The sequence below is a fragment of the Tiliqua scincoides genome, chromosome 2, assembly GCF_035046505.1.
Source record: "Tiliqua scincoides isolate rTilSci1 chromosome 2, rTilSci1.hap2, whole genome shotgun sequence".
Taxonomy (NCBI): domain Eukaryota; kingdom Metazoa; phylum Chordata; class Lepidosauria; order Squamata; family Scincidae; genus Tiliqua; species Tiliqua scincoides.
The window spans coordinates 132,698,864-132,718,204 of record NC_089822.1 but is presented as its reverse complement, the minus strand read 5'-3'; the positions used below and the strand labels follow the sequence as shown (position 1 = coordinate 132,718,204).

At 47.4% G+C, this 19,341-nt stretch overlaps 1 protein-coding gene across 1 annotated transcript; it reads left to right on the top strand.

The window, feature by feature from the left end:
• The first annotated feature begins 3,025 nt into the window (after positions 1-3,025).
• LOC136639940 (17-beta-hydroxysteroid dehydrogenase type 6-like) lies at positions 3,026-16,917 on the top strand. The gene is made up of 5 exons (XM_066614644.1): positions 3,026-3,126; positions 4,105-4,422; positions 11,550-11,808; positions 13,747-13,910; positions 16,542-16,917. Exons 2-5 carry the CDS (start codon positions 4,110-4,112, stop codon positions 16,760-16,762), a joined length of 957 nt encoding a protein of 318 aa, XP_066470741.1. The 5' UTR covers positions 3,026-3,126; positions 4,105-4,109; the 3' UTR covers positions 16,763-16,917.
• The last annotated feature ends 2,424 nt before the right edge of the window (positions 16,918-19,341 follow it).

The following is a 19,341-nucleotide window of genomic DNA, read 5'->3' as shown; positions in this document are numbered from 1 at the left end:
GGTGCAGCTGTGCCAATGGGGCATGCGCTGTATCCAGTTGTGGGAAGGCAGTGACAGAGGCCTCCTCAAGATAAGGGAACATTTGTTCCCTTACCTTCGGGCTGCACTGCGGCCGCACCGGTGCTGGAAATTTGGATAGGATTGGGCCCTGTGGCACTTTTCACAAGTTGAGATTTCATAATAGAACGTTAGAGTTGGAAGGAACTTTGGAGATCATCTAGTCTCACCCCATCCCTGCCCAGGGCAGGTGACTACAGCATCCCTGACAGGTGGCCATACAGCCTCTTGCTTCAAAACCCCCAATGAGGCTGAGCCCATAACTGTATGAGACAGACTGTTCCAGTGTCAGTTATCAGTATGAAATTCTTCCTCATGCCTAACCTAAATCTACTCCCCTGCAGTTTCAACCCACTGGTTCTAGTTCTGCCCTCAGGAACCACAGAAAGTTAGTCTTCCCCTTCTTCTAAGTGATATCCCTTCAGATACTTGACTCAGGGCCCATTCCTATCCAACTTTCCAGCTCTGGTGTAGCCATAATGCAGCCCTGTGGTAAGGGAACACATATTCCCATACTTTGAGAAGGCCCCAGTGACTGCCCCTCCACCACCCGATTGGCACGGCTGCACTGGCACTGGAAAATTGGATAGGATTGGGCCCTCAATTTTCATATCCATATTCAATATCCTCTCAGTCTTCTCTTCTCCAAGCTAAATGGACCAAGCTCTTTTAACTGTTCCTCATAGGACTTAATTTCCAGACCCATTACTAGCTGCCATCCTCTGAACCTGCTCTAGCTGATCAATATCCTTCTTAAAACACAGTGGCCAAAACTGGACTGACTAGTGCAGTATATATGTTGGCAACCTTCAGTCTCGAAAGACTATGGTATCGCGCTCTGAATGGTAGTTATGGAACAGCGTCTAGTGTGGCTGAAAAGGCCGATTCAGGAGTGACAATCCCTTCCACACCGGGAGCAAGTGCAGTCTGTCCCTGGTCTGTCTCCCTGGCTATGGGCCTTCCTTCTTTGCCTCTTTGCCTCAGACTGTTGGCCAAGTGTCTCTTCAAACTGGGAAAGGCCATGCTGCACAGCCTGCCTCCAAGCGGGCCGCTCAGAGGCCAGGGTTTCCCACCTGTTGAGGTGCAGTATATAGTGCAGTATATAGTGGAAGTATATATAGTGGATGTATATATAGTGGAAGTATATATAGAAGTATATAGTGCAGTATATAGTGGAACTTTTACTTCTCATGATCTGCGATCTATGCTTCTGCTAATGCAGCCCAGCAATGCGATAGCTTTCTTTGCTTCTGCATCACACTGCTGGCTCACGCTTAGCTTATGGTCCACTAAAACACCTAGATTTTTTAGTGATCTGTGATTTATTTATTTATTTAACAGTCAAGGCTACATTTTTCTCTTGTATAATTTAAGGAAGGAGTCAGGAAGGGTGGGAGCTCCTGTGGTCAGAATCTGCCATGTTTCCTAAATCTCCATGGCTTCATGGTTAGCAGCAAATGCTTTGACAGCTGCAGATCAGCTGTACGGTGTGAGCAGTAAAAAAAAGCTCCATGTGGTCAGCATGTTTCCAACCATGAATTTTGCTTTAACACCTCTTAGCAAACCTATCCAATGCGGCACTTCCATCTCAGATAAATCAGCTGCCTAGAACACTATATCAAAGTCCCACAAGTAGTTCCAAAATTGGTAGAAACTAGTATTTTGGAACTCATGCAAGGCAGAGTCCTCAACAGGACACAAGATACCAACTGAAGACTAAGGGCCCAATCCTATCCAATTTCCCAGGACTGGTGTAGCCATGCCAATGGGGTGTGTAATGCATCGTGTGGTGGGGAGGCAGTCACAGAGGTCTCCTCAAGATATACGAACATTTGTTCTCTTATGTTGGGGCTGCATTTCAGTTGCACCGGTGCTGGAAAGTTGGATAGGATTGGGCCCTAAGGCCGCAATCCTAACCAACTTTCTAGCACTGACTTAGCCACAATGCAGTCCCCAAGGTAAGGCAACAGCATGCCTTTAGCTTGAGGAGGCCCCCTTGACTACCTCCCCACTGCAGGATGCAGTGCACACCACATTGACACAGCTGGAAAGTTGGTTAGAATTGCGCCCTAATGCACACAGTGACAATGCCATTAAATGCTAAATTAGAACTGCATTTATGAAATGTAATTTTAAAACACCAGAGCATAGTGTGTTCGGTCTAAAGAACCTTAGTTTGCCCAGCTCATCCCAAAAAGTTATTTAAGTCCTGAAACTGTAAGTAAAACAGTTTAAAGGTGAAAGGAGTTGGTAGATTTTTGCAAGAACTGAAGTTAGCAATTAAGAACCCAGTCCTAGGCTTCTGTACCATTGATGCTGCAGCTCCAGCACCAGTGAAGGGTGTAGCAAAAATGCCATAAGGTATGTTTGTGCAACCTGGAGAGGAAGCAGTGCCGGTGGGGAGACCTGCACTGCTCCACCAATACTGCAGTTCTACCCCCAGCTGCCACTGATGAGCAGGAAAGCATTAAGTGGAATGAAAGTGAGGGGAGGGTTGTGGGAGGACAGGGGGCATTTCCGGGTGAGGGGAGGGAGGAAGGAACAGGAAGGAGGGACAGTACTGTTTGGGGGGTCAGGCTCAAAAGTCCAAAATGGGTCTTGACTCTGCGCCTGAGATTTAGCTGGCATTGATTTGAGAAGTCCCATTGAGCAGGCTGGGGCTTTACTTGGGGGTAAGGGGATGAATGTCCCCTTCCCCTGAGGAGATATCCAGGCTGCTTGTATCCAGCGCAGGATACCAACAGTGGGCATTTAGCACTACTGCTCCTGTGCTGGGTAGGATTGGGCCCTAAATGTAGTTTGCCATCTCTCACATACAAATACACTGCAGCTTAGTTAACATAGGGAAAAGTCCAGAGTGATTATCTCTGCATAGATAAAGCCCTGGAGCCTTTCCTTGGACTTTCTCCTTTTTTAGCCACAGAACTTGGCATCCACTTTCCAACCTATCCAGAGTCCTGTACAACTTCTGGCGGAGGCTGGAGGCTGGAACTGATTAATAGGATGGCTCAATAACAACTCCTTTTTGAGCGCTGTTGCTTCAGACAGATTTCACAGCTGGATTCTGAGGTAAAGTAACTCCCTTGTTTTGAAGAGCACTTTAAACTCTCTGTATGTGAAGCTCAGGGGATCTGATCACAAGCATCAGAAAAGCCTAGCAACTGTGGAGGGGAGTTTGAGAGAAGGAAGGAGTATCGATTGCATCTTAGGGAAAAAGTGACCAGATGCACAGGTCTTTCTTCAATTGCTGATCACTGATCAGAAGAATGACTTTTGGTAGGTGCAGCTTGTCATGACAAAGAGGGAAGTATCACTGTTGAAATTCCCTCTGCTTTGCAAATATTAAAGGTACAACAACTCTGTCCTTGCCATTTGATCACCCAGTGCCGTAAGAGTATCTTGGAATCCAAGGAGGCAAGGGAGGGCATGTTGAGATTCTTGAAAACAAAGGCAGAATATTCACTTCTGTAGAAATATTTTGGTTCTTGGTTCATGCCTGTACCAGATATGCCAGAGGACTGTTATGAGTCATAAAACTACTGAATGAATGTAGGTTGCCCTTGCAGAACGATTGCTGAAACTTTTATCTGCTCAGTGATGTTTAGTTGACCAGGAGACGGAACAATGAATCAAGCAATTCCTGGTTCATATCCTGTCCCTGCCAGGCACAAGATGGTTATAGGCCAGTCTCACTTAGGATGCAGTCTTTTATGCTTTTACTGGGGAGGAAGCCCCATCAGACACATGGGGTACAAATAACCATGTACAAGATTGCATTGTTCATTGCACATTGAGCACTTTATGGGAAATGTCATTTGGTTCAGAAAAAAGTGCAATGAACTGCAGGGTGGAGATAAGCATGACTTGGCTTTGTTTACATTTACCAACCAATCTTTGACCCTTTGGGTGCTGCTAAGTAGTCTCATAAGGGTGTGTTCCTGTCCAAGAATGGCAGAATGAGAATAGACTGGGAAAATTATACCTGGAACGCAAGGAAAAACCCCTGCATTTTGCTTTTGCATTTTGCTATCATTTTGTGATACACAGCAAGCATGTGGCTCTACTTGGCTGCCCTGCTGGGGCTTTACTTCCTTCACCGATGGTACCGGGAGAGGCAGACGGTGGAGAACCTGACTGAGAAATACGTCTTCATCACTGGCTGCGACTCTGGCTTTGGGAACTTGCTGGCCAGGCAATTGGATGTCCAGGGCCTGAGGGTTCTGGCGGCTTGCCTCACCCAGAAGGGGGCAGAGCAGCTAGAGAAGGTCACGTCGGAGCGGCTGAGAACCACCATCCTGGACGTCACCAGCACAGAGAGTGTTGAAGCAGCAACCAAGTGGGTGAAAGGATGTGTGGGGAGCAAAGGTACAGTGCCCGACTTCTTCCAGTTCTTTGAAGCTCTGGGGCTGAAAGTGGGGCATATTGAGTAGGGCAATGCTTCTTAGACTGTATAAAATAAGCTTACTAATTATCTTCCTCTAAAACCAAACCGGGTAGAGCTCTTTGGCAAGGGCATTTCTTTTTCCCCATTGGTATATCTTTTAAGGTTGCCAGCTCACCACAAAATCTATCTAGCCCTGCTGTTGTGTGTTTAACAGTAACTTGGTATGCAGGAACTTTCCACAACCTGGAAACATGCATTAACACCTGCCCATATCAGGACACTGAGCTGCTGTTAAAGGAAAACAGGAAAACAGGTTTTAAAAGCTGGCAACCCTCCTCTCTCCTGCTTTTTCCTCTCCTCTTACCATTTCTTTGCCAGCTTGAGTAGAAGTTCAAATTTGCTCAGCTTGGGTTCTGTTCTTTAACACCATGACAGGCAGAAATGAAACAGATACAGCTTACCCTGTCTGGGCACATATTGCTGAAAAAAGATGCTTGTATTTCTGTCTGTCACACAGCTATTAAAGACACCATGCCTGTCAGGAAGAAAAGGTGACACCCTAAGCCTGAGGAAACTCGGTCCACAGCAGTCAGGAGCTTCAGCAGGGGAGGGCTGTGCTGATCTGCCATCCAAACCCACTCCTACATTCAACCCCCCCCCCCAATTCTGCTGCCCTACCTATGCTAGTGCTAGTATACAAACACAGTCCTCTCCTACCAGCGACTTTAACTTCCTGCTCATGTTCCACTAAAGCAGCCCAGCTTGGAGAACCGTGGAAGTAAAACCCACCACTTTCAGCATTCTCTTCACTGGCCATTTTGCAAGAAGCAGTGGAGTTGGAGCAGGGCATAAGCCACCCTCTTGTGCTCCTTCTGAGCATGTAAGAAGAGAATGGAACAGCTGGGCCATGGGTGGTTGCAGGGCATCCTCCACTACCTTGCCTTTTCCTCCTATTGGAAAAGTTACAGTATGTGTGTAATAACACTGGGTCACCAGCAGGGGGAGCCTGTTGCATAAGTCTAGGGTGTGTTGATTGCTCTCTCCTATGGACTCTAGACTTCTGGTTTGACTTCTTCTTTCTGCTTTTGTGTCACAAAGACTGCAGTTCTTTCTTTGTCCCAGTAACATCCTTAACAAAAGTCAATTCAAGGTGTGTGGGACTCCTTTAATCCCTCAGCTCTACTAATGCCCCCAACACTTGCATAAAACGATGATTAAACCGGCCTCATGGCTGGGTTGTCCCTAGGCTTAGGTTCCCCCTTCTCTCTTTCAGAGATCTCATTAAATTATCACTAGGGTGAATAGAGATGATAGGGCTCCTGTATAGTTGTGTAGATGGCTGCACTTCAGCAGGCACAGCTTTCCTCACCCCTGTGTTACAATCTGCTGCTGTAGAAATTCCATCTTCTACACACCTAATATGGGCACAGGCATCTTTTCTTTCCTTGCGTTTGATCATACTAGTCATGGTCTGAGCTTTGGAGAACCCTCACTTATAAGACCATTCTCAAAAAGCCATGCAATATTTTCTGTGCTGTGGTCAGAATTGTTCCTGTTCATCATCTTTGCAGAAGTAGCTTTTTTGCTTATTTAATCCTGCCTTTCCACCCCACAGATTCTTCTTTAGAGGTCTGCTCCATAGTTTGGGAAACAATGACGTGTGGGAAGTAGGGTTGCCAACCTTCTGGGATTGGCCTGGAGTCTCCAGGAATCAGCACCAATCTCTATGAAACAATCCTGGAGATTCTAGTAGGGCCTCCTTTACATAATGACATTAAAGTATGTTGGGGAACAAGCAAAACTTCTGGAATTGCTCCAGTCAGAGTCGATAGTTCTAATGGGGAGCTGATTTTGCATGGGAACATAAGAAGAGCCTCCCTGGATCAGGCCAAGGACCTATCTAGTGTTGCCTCCTGTATCTCACAGTGGTCAAGCAGATGCCTCTGGGAACACACAAGATAGCAAGACACCTGTATCCTGTTGCCACTTCCTTGCATCTGGCATTCAGAGATAGGCTACCTCTAAACCAAGTTGTTGTGTATACCCCATCTCCAGGTGTAAGATTTCCAGATGTAAGATGGGTCTCCCCGGGGAAGTGAGGTCAGCTGGCAGAACTAGATAGCATTTGAATCACTAGACTAGCATGGTCTCAATGAGCTCAGTCACCCATCCAGACACTCAAACTTTAGGAGCAACTAATCAAGACAGGGCTGACCATGTGTATTTATGCACATTTTGCCATATTCATGTATAAAGCAAGGAGTTGGGTGGTGGTGGGTTTGTGTTTTATTGTTTTTACTATGCAGGAAGGACATGGATGAGAGCAATTAAACTCACTCCGCACCCCTACCTTGCCTCCCTTCAAGTACCTTTCTCCCCAGTCCAGCTCATTTCCTGGAGAGATGAAGAAAAAACAATTCAAGCAATGGAGTGTAGCTAGTTCAGCAGAGGGGGGAATTTGGTTTCTCTCATCTGTGTGCAGAAAGTGTCCCCTCTTTATAGATGAATGGGGCAGACACATGTATAAGAACAAGTGGCTGTAGCCATAATCATCAAGCTTATTTGGCTTGCCAGCTGCAAAACTCTCACAGTGCAATCTGAACTTGCATTGGAACAGGCAGCCTAGTGGGCCTGCGCTGTATCCAGTGCAAGGTTTGGGCTGAAAGTGGCTCAGCCGGAGGCAAGGGGAAAGTGGCTCAGCCGGAGGCAAGGGGAAGGAGCCACTGCAGCCCCAATGGGGCTACTCAGATCTGTGCCACATCTGGAGGTGGGGCAAATCCGAGCAGCCCAGGACTGGTGCGGGCTGCCCAGGGATGGGATTAGGATCTGGCTGCCCAGGAACAGGGTTAGAATCCCACCCTCAAGAACACCCGCCACTCCCCTCCCCGACCCTGAAACACCTCCCTCCCACTTCCTCTCCACCTCCCCACGCACCCCCAAACCTCTGTGTTGGCCAAGCTCACAAACCTACCTGTCCCCAGGGCCTGTGGCAGTGCAGGGAGGCTGGCGCAAGTTCATGCGCTACCCTAAGTCCCTTCAGAGTGGCATGAAAGTGCTTTACGGCACTTTTGTGACATTTCTGGCCTGGTGCAAGGGACTTGAGCCGGCCTAATGTAAGGTCTTGATTGCGCCCTCAGACTTTTTCTCTTAGGCCAAAATCCTAACCAACTTTCCCACACTGACAGAGCTGTGCCAATGGGGCATGTGCTGCATTCTGTGGTTGGGTGGCAGTCACAGAGGCCGCCTCAAGGTAAGAGAATGTTTGCTCCCTTACCTTGGAGCTGAATTGCCCTTACCTCAGTGCTGGAAAGTTGGTGAGGATTGCGCCCTTAATTGGTCAAAGTGTTTCTCAGCTACCCATCTGAGCATATGTAGTGTGTCCTTGCTTCATTCCAGGGGATTCACTGTATTATAACAACAACAACAACAAAAACAATAATAATAATAATAATAATAATAATAATAATAATAATAATAATAACTTTATTTTTACCCCGCCTTTCTCCCCAAAGGGACTCAAGGCAGCTTACAAAATATTAAAAACATAATTTAAAAACAAATAAAAACATATTAACACATCATAAAAAACAGCAGTCAGAATAAAAAATAGGTAAAAAGAGCATAGAGCAGCAGCAAGTCATAAAAGAATCAGGCCTGTAAAAAAATATTAAAAGATGTTAAAAAGATGTTAAAAGGCCGAGAACTCAGAAGGCCTGTTTAAACAGAAGGGTCTTCAGGCCTCGCCGAAAGGTCTCAAGAGAGGGAGCCATTCTTAAGTCAAGGGGAAGGGAGTTCCATAGCGTTGGTGCCACTACTGAGAAGGCCCTATTTCTTGCAGCCGCCCCACGTACCTCCCTAGGCGGCGGCACTTGTAAAAAGGCCTTCTCTGATGACCTAAGACAGGGGTGTCCAAAGTTTTTGGCAGGAGGGCCACATCAGCTCTCTGACACTGTGTCAGGGGCCGGGGAGGGGGGGGGAGAATTAATTTACATTTAAAATTTGAATAAATTTACATAAGTTTACATAAATGAATATATTAAAGATGAACTTATATGAATGAATGAAGGTCTTGCAATAGCTCAAGGCCTAAAAAAGGCCTTGCACAAAGCAAGGCTGGCCTTTGCTGCCGCTACATCTGCATCACAGATGTGAAACAACAAGCATTGGAGGAAGCCCTCATCCTACAGCACACGAGAATCAAACAGTTGCCCTCATGCTGAGAGCAGTTGCCTGGGGCCAGTGTGGGCTGCAACAAATCTCCAGAGGGCCAGAGGCTCATTGGAGACTGGGGGCTCATTGAGGGCCGCATTGAAAGGCCTCGAGGGCCGCAAGTGGCCCCCGGGCCGGGGTTTGGGCACCCCTGACCTAAGAGGACGAGCTGGATTGTACGGGAGTAGGCGATCTCTAAGATACCCTGGTCCAGAGCAGTATAGGGCTTTAAAGGTCAATACCAGCACCTTGAATTGGGCCCAGAAACGAATGGGCAGCCAATGCAGCTGCTGGAGAAGCGGACTGACAGAGTCGAACCGCCTACCTCCAGTAACCACATGGGCAGCCGCATTCTGCACTAGTTGCAGTTTCCGAACCGTCTTCAAGGGTAGCCCCACATAGAGCGCGTTACAGTAATCTCGATTTCACCGAGGCATGGATCACTGTGGCCAGGTCAGCACGATCCAAGTACGGCCGCAGCTGGCGCACCAGCCGAAGCTGAGCGAAGGCCCCCCTAGCCACAGCCGCCACCTGGGAATCCAGGAGCAGCTGCGAGTTCAGGTGGACCCCCAAGCTGTGGATCTGCTCCTTCAGAGGGAGTGCAACCCCATTCAGTGCAAGCCGATACTCCAGCACCTGCATCGAGGATTTCCAAACCAGGGGAGCCTCTGTCTTATCCGGATTTAATTTCAGCTTGTTAGCCCCCATCCAGATCCTCACTGCCTCCAGACAGCGCTCCAGGCCCTCAACCGCCACCCTGGAGTCTGGAGAAAAGGAGAGATAGAGCTGGGTGTCATCGGCATATTGATGGCACCCCACTCCAAAGCCCCGGATGACCTCTCCCAGCGGTTTCATGTAGATGTTAAATAGCATGGGGGACAGAATTGAGCCCTGTGGCACCCCGCATCTCAAGGGCCAGGGTGTCGAACAGGCATCCCCCAGCACCACCATCTGGGACCGACCCTCCAAGTAGGAGTGGAACCACCGCAAAACAGTGCCTCCAGCTCCCAACTCGGCCAATTGGCCCAGAAGGATACCATGGTCGATGGTATCAAAAGCCGCTGAGAGGTCCAGCAGGACCAACAGGGACGCACTCCCCCTGTCCAGTCCCCAGCGTAGGTCATCCACCAAAGCGACCAAGGCAGTTTCCATCCCAAAGCCCGGCCTGAAGCCAGATTGAAAAGGATCCAGATAATCCGCTTCATCCAAGACCCTCTGGAGTTGGGACGCCACCACCCGCTCAATTACCTTGCCCAGAAACGTACTGTATAGTACTGTAGTCTGTTGTAGCTAATAGAGCAAAGAATCTTGTGCCACCAATAAGTCAACTGTCACAGTCGGGGAATTTAGCTACAAGATACCCCCAGACTGATTGATTTCTGACACCTTAGCCTACAAACCTAGTAGGTCAGGCAGGCAGCTCCCAATTGATTTCTTAGCAACACTGGCTAAGTCACCAGCCAAAGAGTCAGGGCTACTATCTTTCAGTGTTTCTACCACTCCAGGTATCTCAGCACCAACAATATCACAGTGTTACCAGGGTGTAGTTATTAGCCAAATAAACCAAATCACTGAGTGCAAGTTTTCCAACTCAGGTCCACCTGATTAGCTTCAACAATAGCTAAGAAGGAGTCCTGGGTTTCCTTAGGGCTAAGCCTTAGTTAATTTGCCGCCACCACCCTGGATAACAGCCAGGCCCCTGACCTCCAGGGCAGCTGAAGACATACGAGCATAAGCCAGCTCTTGCAGCCCCTGACCTCCACCTTCCAATGCCAAGGGAACCCAGGACTCAAGACTCTTGTAAACACACAACTCACTTTGGTAGCAGGCTGGCAACCAGGCTGGGCAAGATGAATCCCAATTCCTTAGGACTCAGTAAGGCACAGCTTGTAAAGATATAATTGATTTATTTTAAATAGGTTACTGTTACATATAAATGGAAAGGCATATAAAAGACAGTTGGCAGAATACAGACAAGACACAGACTAGAACAAGAAATGCTAAGCTTGTTAAAAACTAACTGAACCTATCAGTTAGGTCTGACATGGTTTTCCTATGGACTTCCAGACCTCTGGAATTCATCGAAGTACAGTATGTCATGGAAGCTTTTTCTGATTCTTTCAGGTAATCCTCTACCAAGGCTGGCCTTAGGAGCAGCGGGGCTCAATTGGTAACACTTTTGAGCGGCCGCCTCTACTTTTTTTTAGCTCTTAGCTTGAACGGAGACAGACCAAGAAAAAAAAATCTGTTACTTCTGTGCAAGTGGATAGGATTCCTGTACCTTCAGTGGTGGTGCAGAATAGGCACCTGGGAAGTCAGCCGGAGGGAGGGGGGAACGCGCACCCACGCCACAGCGCTCCCTGACTCTAGACACCAACGTGATCTTTGCTCAGGGTTGCTTCCTCCGTCCCACTCTTCCACGGCGGAAGCAGGGGTTGGGCAGCTGAGGGTGTGGGGATGTCGCTCAGCCGAGCTGGGACGTTGCCAACGTTCAGCAGGCAACCTGGCCACAGTATTGTGGACAACCGGGAGACAAACAGGCTGAAAGCAAACGCAACCCCAGAGCAGCCTGGGAAGCCACAAGTCTCACTCCTTCTGCTTGCCTGTGAATTTTTTATACAACCAGGAGACGCCCCCTTGGGCAGGGCTCCTACCCATACCAGAACACCTTGTGAGACTGCCTGAGGTCTTGCCCGGGGTGTGCTCTTGAGCCCTCCTGGTGGGGCCTGGGCTTGTTTGTGTGGTGTCATCATGACACTAACCTTTGGAAACACCCAGCTCACTACTATTCAAATGACTGCTTTTGATTCCGACTAACTGTTCCCCAGCAATACATATTTAGTGCTGTACAGCTCTGGTTATGCACTGATTATAGTAAGTTGCTGCCTCTTTTCCACAGGGCTCTGGGGCTTGGTGAACAATGCAGGAATTCTGTATCCTGTAGCCCCCAATGAATGGCTGTCTAAAGATGACTTTGCAAAAGTGCTAAATGTCAACCTGATTGGTTTGATTGATGTGACTCTGCACATGTTGCCCCTTGTGAAGAAGGCCAGAGGAAGGGTGGTCAATGTGGCCAGCATCCTGGGGCGACTGGCTTTCTATGGAGGAGGCTACTGTCCATCAAAGTATGGTGTGGAAGCTTTTTCTGACTCTCTCAGGTAATCCTCTACCACTTCTAATGTCAGCATCAACACATTGCCAAGAGGTCCCCAAGTTTCTCCGGAGTCCAGGTCAGTTCAGATCAAGAGTAGGAAATCAAAGATCATTTTGGAGCTGTACTAACTGCAGGGCCTCCAAGAGGAATTTTATCAGGGGGTACAAAGATGTGAGCCACTTCTGGGCCACTTTCCAAAGGGGGAGGGAAAGGGGGAAACAGAGCAGGGGAGTGTGGTGACAGTGGTGGGCAGAACAGGGGTGGGACAGGGTGAAACAGAATAATCTTTGGAGCCCAAGTCTACTGGGCTTCCTGTGCAGACACCAGTCTGTGTGACATCAGCAGCTAGATACAGTAACATGGACATATACACTCCTAAGGGCACAATCCTAACCCACTTTCCAGCACCGACATAATTGCAAAGCAGCTCTGAGGTAAGGAAACAAACATTCCCTATCAAGCAATGTGGTTTTGAGAGACATATTTTGCAATGCATTTGGATAAAATAATGCTTCCTTTTATTCACTGGGTTGGTCTCACCTGGAACATATGAGACAATTGATTATGAACCTGCCTAGCCAAGTAAGCTCCAGTTTGGAATTCAGGGGGCTATCAGTGTCTACCACCATCTGGGGAGCAATAGCCCATCCAGTTCATGCTTGCCTCCTCGCATTACCATCATTCTACTTCAATTCTATCTCCATGGATACTCTTTAAGTATCACCTTCAGATTCCAGAACAGGGCCTGTTCTAGTGGCCATTTCAGTGTGCAATGGCAGCAGGAAAGCCTTGACTACATCGAAACTTAGCCACAGCTGCATATGGAGTCTTGCAGAAATTGCAAGTCAAACCACAGCTAGTAGCACAGCAGGGGATGGCCTTAAACCAGTGGTTTTCAAACTTTCAGGGAGTTTGAAAACCACTGTAAGTTCTTGTGGGGGTGGGGGGAAGGTAGTGGGGCAGGGGGAAGGCAGTGGCGTGATCCCCAGAATCGCGCCGCTCAGGGGGCTGCAGGGGCTTGGGTGCATTTACCAGAGCCTCCTGCAGCCTCCCGGGGGTGCGGAGAGCCCTGCGCAACTGTCTGCAGGGCTCCCCAAAGCTGCAAAAGTGAAAGTGGAGCGATTGCTAATGGGAAAAAAAAAAGATGCCGTTTTCCCCTTCCCCACTCCTGAAACCCCATTTCTCCCCACTTCCACAAGTGTCTGCCTCTGCTGAACTAGAGGGTTTATTTTAAGTCCTGAGGATACACCACAGCAGTTTGTTGGGTTGTATTCATGATTCCTGAATATGAAAACTATGGATTCTCACAGCAAACAAGCTAAGGTATCCAATTGCTTGAAATATAATCATAATCCATGAGAAGAGTGGAGTTTATTCTTCAGAAGCACTTCTTATAAAAGCTGCGTTGTTTTTCAGCTTCTACCACTAGAAGAGCTAGAGAGCTTCCCCCCCTTCTTCTAGCACTCTAAGGTCGCTTTCATTTTTATCTTCTAGCATACTTGCCAAGGTATCTATCCTGCGAGCTCGGGGATAGAAAACATGGCCTCCTCCATTTAGTAATGTTTCCTATTGTCCTGCTCTGTGGAAACACCTGGTTTGCATCCATCTTGTATGGAAAATAGAGGAGGCTGAGGAAGAGGGGTTTTTAAACTTGGACAGAAGCAGCCAACCATTCTCGAGAGTTTAAAAACAGTATTCAGAAGTTAATAACTTTAAAGTTACTTTAATATTTATAAGGCAATGATGAAACATCAAGAAAACACCCTGAGGTACTGTCAACACAATTTTCCTTCTGCTTTATAATGTATCGCATTTCTAGCATGTTTTGAGACACGCTAGTGACTCCAATTCTAGCGCTTTTCCAGCTGAAAAATGAATGCAGCCAAAATGACAAGCATGTGAACATCTTACTGCTTCCTTTTCATCCTTTGATTCTTTCTAGACGTGAGCTCCGCCCATTTGGGGTGAAAGTAGCTATAGTAGAGCCGGGCTATTTCCGAACATCCATGACTGATGTCCAATTCAATCTTGAGAAACTGGAGCAGCAATGGGTCAGCACTCCACAGGAAATCAAAGAAAGCTATGGCCAGAGCTACTTTGATCACTGTGAGTCTCTGATATGGTCTGCGTGGGAGGAATAGGAGGGGGTGTGTGCACCAGCAGGAGCTGGGAGGACGGAACAGTTTGTGTGTGTGCAAACAGTGGGATTTCCAAGCTACATTCTGCTTGCCATTTGGGGACACCTTTGCCAGCAGGGCCTCCTCATCCATTTGAAGCAGGGCCCACCAGACCCCGACCTGCAGGCTGGATCCAGCTCCCGGACCAATCCTGCTCCTGTGTGGACAGAGCTTACCGTTCCATGGGGAAGTCTCCATTTCACACATCCGATCTCCCCCAAACTTCACTTCAGCTAGCTGCTTCTGGCTTCTGTCACCCCAACAGGCTTTGTGCTCAAATTTCTTGCCACATGCAATCTCTCTCTCTCTCTCTCTCTCTCTCTCTCTTGGGAGATGTCAGCAGCAAGGTAAGCAGGATCCCAGGTGGAACAGAATGCTCTTTTCATGCGGAGGAAGCCTTTCCCAGTGCACAGCAGTCCCCAGTTTGGAGACTGCTGGTTTGAAGGATGGGCTGTTTGTCCCTTGATACTGACTCTGAGGAAAGGAATCCAGCAAACTAAGCTTCACCATTGCCCTGTCATTTTGGCATGCTTGCGGAATAGGCAAAAAGCACACTGTAATTCCTAAGTAATGGAAGAGGCACTCTTCAATTGCCTTGAAAAGTAAGTTACTATAAATAACTGGGGTGAGAGGTGTCATAAAAATTTAGAGGAGATGGAAAATTTAGAGGGCCTGGAAGAATGGAGAGGGGCACATCAGGATCCCTGTTCATCGTGTCCTAATGGCATGGAGAAACTCCGCCTGAAATGTTTTCTGCTCCCTGTCCCCAGACGTAACACTGCATAGTTCAAGCAGAAGTAGATATGTTGTATCATGGGAAGCAGGCCTCACTATATGTCATAGCCAGGCCAACCAGCTCTCCATGAACATCCATTGCTCTTCACCACCCATGGCACAGGTTGGCCACTCATAGCTTATGCATTTCTCCCAGTTTGAAAGTGAAGACACTTGCCATATTTAAATCTGTCCTTCTGCACCCAATTCTACCTGCTTATACAATTCAATTGTGTTTTTTTTTAACACTTTGGGAACTGGTGGGACTATTCCAAACTCAGGCCCAGACCAATCATGCAAAAATCCATGAAGAAATGAGAATTTCCTACAGAATAACTCCACGTTTGGAAGCAAAACTCAAATAGGTTCCCTTATCCACTAAGACATCTGTGAATATCCATGTACCTCTTTCCTACTTTTTCATCTCTTAATTTGTGAGTTTGATACTCTCCATTTGTGTTTTTGAAGTATGGTGCAAAACTTGTGATTTTTCGGTATTTGTGAGTTTTGAGTCCTCAGAGGAGGTGAGACAGCTTGTTTTTGGTTTCAAAGGGCAGCTGTCTCTCTCGCTTGTAGGGCAGTGGTTCCCAAATTTATCCTGGTCACAATGCCCTTAGTATCATGGTGACACTTTCTTTCATGTTGCCCGGTCGTGGAGGCAGCACAGGAGGATGAGATGGCTTTCAGCACTCTCCTGAGATTGCTCCTGCAAGGATCAATTTGAACTTGCGCCACTGATATCACTGGTGCAGGTCTGAGTAGAACAGTAGCAGCTGTTGGAGCTTAACTTGAGACAAGGGAAAAAATGTTATCTTAACCCAAAGAAACCTTCAGCAGCTTTAAATCCACCATGGGGTGCAGCACCACCCATGCCGATGCCACCGCATTGCCACACAGGGATTTAGCTAGGATTGGGCTGTGTGTTATCTCATGAACAACCCCTGCTAATTGCGTAAGAGGCACTTTTTCAAGTGGGTGCTGCTTTTTTTAGCAGGGGGAGAGTAACTGGCCCACCTCACCCCAGCACTGTCTGTTCTAGTGGCTGTCTGCTGGTATTCATTTGCATCTTTTTAGATTGTGAGCCCTTTTGGGACAGGGAGCCATTTAGTTATTTGATTTTTCTCTGTAAACCGCTTTGTGAACTTTTAGTTGAAAAGCGGTATATAAATACTACTACTACTACTACTAATAATAATAATAATAACTTGGTTGTGTGTTTGCACATTTGCTCTAATTGCTTCCCCCTATCCCTCCCCCCCCCAATTCTGATCAGGAGAAAACAAATTCTGCTGTCACTGGCAAGAGCATGACATTCACTGCCCTCACAAGGGCAAACACTCAGGGGGAAGCTCCTACACTTTTAGGTGGCAAGTGCTGCTGGGACAGCTACATGCAGACACAGGAAGTCTACAGAAGCATGATTGGCGGCAGCACAGGAGGATGCAGCTTTGGCTATAAAGAAAGCCCTGGATTGCAATAAATCTGTGGTCACAAATCCCACATGGGTGGAAACACAGATGTGACTCATGGATGTGTTATCTCATAGAATAGTTGTATTTTTGGTCTGGGCCTCAGAATGTACATCTCAGAGAGAGAGAGAGAGAGAGAGAGAGAGAGAGAGAGAGAGAGAGAGATACCCCAAATATTTGTACCAGTTGCTGCTGTTGATTTTCGAGCTGGCAGTGCATTACCCTTGTGATTAAAGGCAGGGCTACTGTATTTTCTGTGGCACAGTTTTTGACCCACAAATTACTATAATACTGCCCTCTTTTTTTTTTAAACACAGTTTACGAGATGCTCAAAGAGTCGTTGACAACTCGATGCTCCCCGGATCTGTACCTGGTCACTGACTGCATGGAGCATGCCTTGAGATCCGAGCACCCCCGCACTCGCTATTCTGGGGGCTGGGATGCCCAGTTCTTCTTCATCCCTCTCTCTTACCTGCCCACAGCATTAGCAGATTTTGTGCTGACACGGTCTTGGCCAAAACCCGCTCAGGCCATATGAAGAGAGTGAAATGCACATGTCGAGTTTGGGGGAAGGAGGGGTGATGTAATAGATGGATCTCACCCTCTCTTTTTCCTTTTTTATTTTTCTTTTCTTTCCCTTCCTGGTTATGTTGTATCTTCACATTATAATAAAGAACAATGTGGACTCCAATACTAAGCAACTTAACTACAAAATTCATATACCAACAATCAGTGGTGTCTCTACGGGGGTGCGGGGTGTGTGTGTGTGCAGGCCGCACCAGGTGCTGTGTTGGGGGAGTGTGACACGCCAACTACCCCGCCCCTGCCCTCCTGGAATCTCCTGCTCTGAAGTCCAGCCGGGTGGAGGCTTATGAGGCAAGCCTCACGTTTGTGTGTGTGTGTGTGTGTGTGTGTGTGTGTGTGTGAGAGAGAGAGAGAGCTGCTGCAGGAGCCTCTGAGTTTGGAGGTTTCTGAGGTGCTGCAGGCATGTGTGAGCCTCACACCTGTGGGCAATGTGTGGAAACCTCCAGCTCCAGCTCCAGCTCCGAGGGGCTTGCCCCTGCAAAGGAAGGGCTGGAGGTTGCTGGGGCCGCTCTTGTGCCCTCCCCTCTTTCCTCCCAGCCCTCTCCCGAGAAGCCTGGGAGCCCTGCAGCAGGGGCTTTGCACGTTCCCTACTCCCTCTCTGTGCATCAGGTAAGGGGAGTTACTGCTGCCTGCTGGGAAACAGTCTCCTCTATCCTGCCTGGCATTTGCTTTATTTTTGTGAATGACTGCTTTTTGCAAGTCACTGGGCTGGTAAGAAGCAGGCTTTGTTTTTAAAGGGACAGCAGCCCTTGCAGCCCAATCCTCTGCATGTCTACTCAGAAGTAAGTCCCATTAGAGTCAATGGGGTTTACTCCCAGGAAAGCATGGAAGGGCTGCTGTCCCTTTAAAAACAAAGCCTGCTTCCTGCACACCCAGTAAGTTGCCTGTTTGGAAGGGAGTGTTCAGTTCTGCCTTTGCCCCCTGTTTGGGGGGGCTGGAACTACCCTTTTTCTGGGTGGCTGGATGCAACCCAACTGCAGGCTGCACTCAGAAGCCCAGAGAGAGGACAAAGAGAGTGATGATGGGGAGGTGAGGATTCCCCCCCCCAATGATCATGGAGAGGGGCAAAAATGTTTGTTGCCCCCCCTCCCAAAAGGCAGCCACTGGAAATCTGAAATAATGCTCTGCAAAAGTAGAAGGGGAGGTGGAGATCCCCTGTTGCTACACAACTGCAGAAAGGTGGGAGCAAAGGGCTGAGCTAGTTGTCTCCTCTCCCAGACCATATAGGTCATCAGGTCTACATTTGCGAAACGCACAGCAAATTTACCTCATCCTTGGGCTTCTTCCCTTCCCTTCCCTTCCTCCCTCACTCCCTCAGCCTTTATATTTTCAAGATTATTGCCTTCTCCAACATTTTCTACATTTTAAAACTTCCTTTCCCTTCCCCCCACTCTTCTTTCCCACCCCAGATAGATAGAACAGAACAAAAGGGGGGGGGGAATATCTGTAGATAGAGTTGCAAGAGAGTCAGAAGCTGTAGAAGGGGGGGAAGCCTGCAAATGCCTGCCTCTCTGTAATATTGCATCCAAGCAGGATCAGTGTCAGGGCAGTACTACAAGTAATACAGGGTAATGGAAGCCATTTATGCTGTATTAGTTTAAAACAAATCATTAGAGCATATGTTTAAAAGCCTAAGTGCTTAGCAGCTCACAAAAATTAAAATCCACATTACTTCTCTGTCTGAAGAAGAAGTCTGAAACTGCTGAGACTGGCGGTTTTGCTAAAAATAGCAAAGGAAGCTTTGGGCAGCATACCAAGGTATGGAGATAACAGTTCAGAACAATACACACATTGAGGATGCTGAAAAGCATCCAAGCCATCTTAAGCTGGAAATTCCCTGCTTCTATGTCAGACTAAACAGAAAACCCTTGGCAAAAAGCAATTTTGCCATTTTAAAATCATAATTCATTCAAGCTTCCTTAAACCAAAAAAAAAAACACAAAAAAACAAAAACAAAAACAAACAGTGTTATATACATATGTTGAGCACTGGGAGAGCTATTTAGAAGGTATTATACAAGGATTACAAAGCTTGGCAAATAATTCTTCACTGCCTTAATAGTTATAGAGTGTAACTAACACACATATATAAGGATGTAATAGCATTAAAAGTGAGTTTTATCTGTTTGAAAGTTTAATAATAGCAGCATAAAATACATAGAAAGGTGAAAAAGCTATTTCCAGCTAAATAAAAGACCTGTCTCACAGGGAAACTTTGGAATGTGGGACCCTGTATCTCTGTAGACCTTGAGAATTCACAGTCTAGCACAGGGGTGCTCACACTTTTTTGGCTCGAGAGCTAGATTGAAACCCAGCAAGGCCCGGAGATCTACCAGAGTTTTTTTTACAATGTTTGTGCCATCATAACATATAACATTTATGTGTACAATGTATGTTGGTGTACCGTGAGCCCCACTGAGTATAACGGGACTTACTCCTGAGTAGACATGCCTAGGATTAGGCTGTGAGGCTGCAATCCTAGCCACACTTACCTGGGAGTAAGCCCCATTGAGTACAATGGGCCTTACTCCCG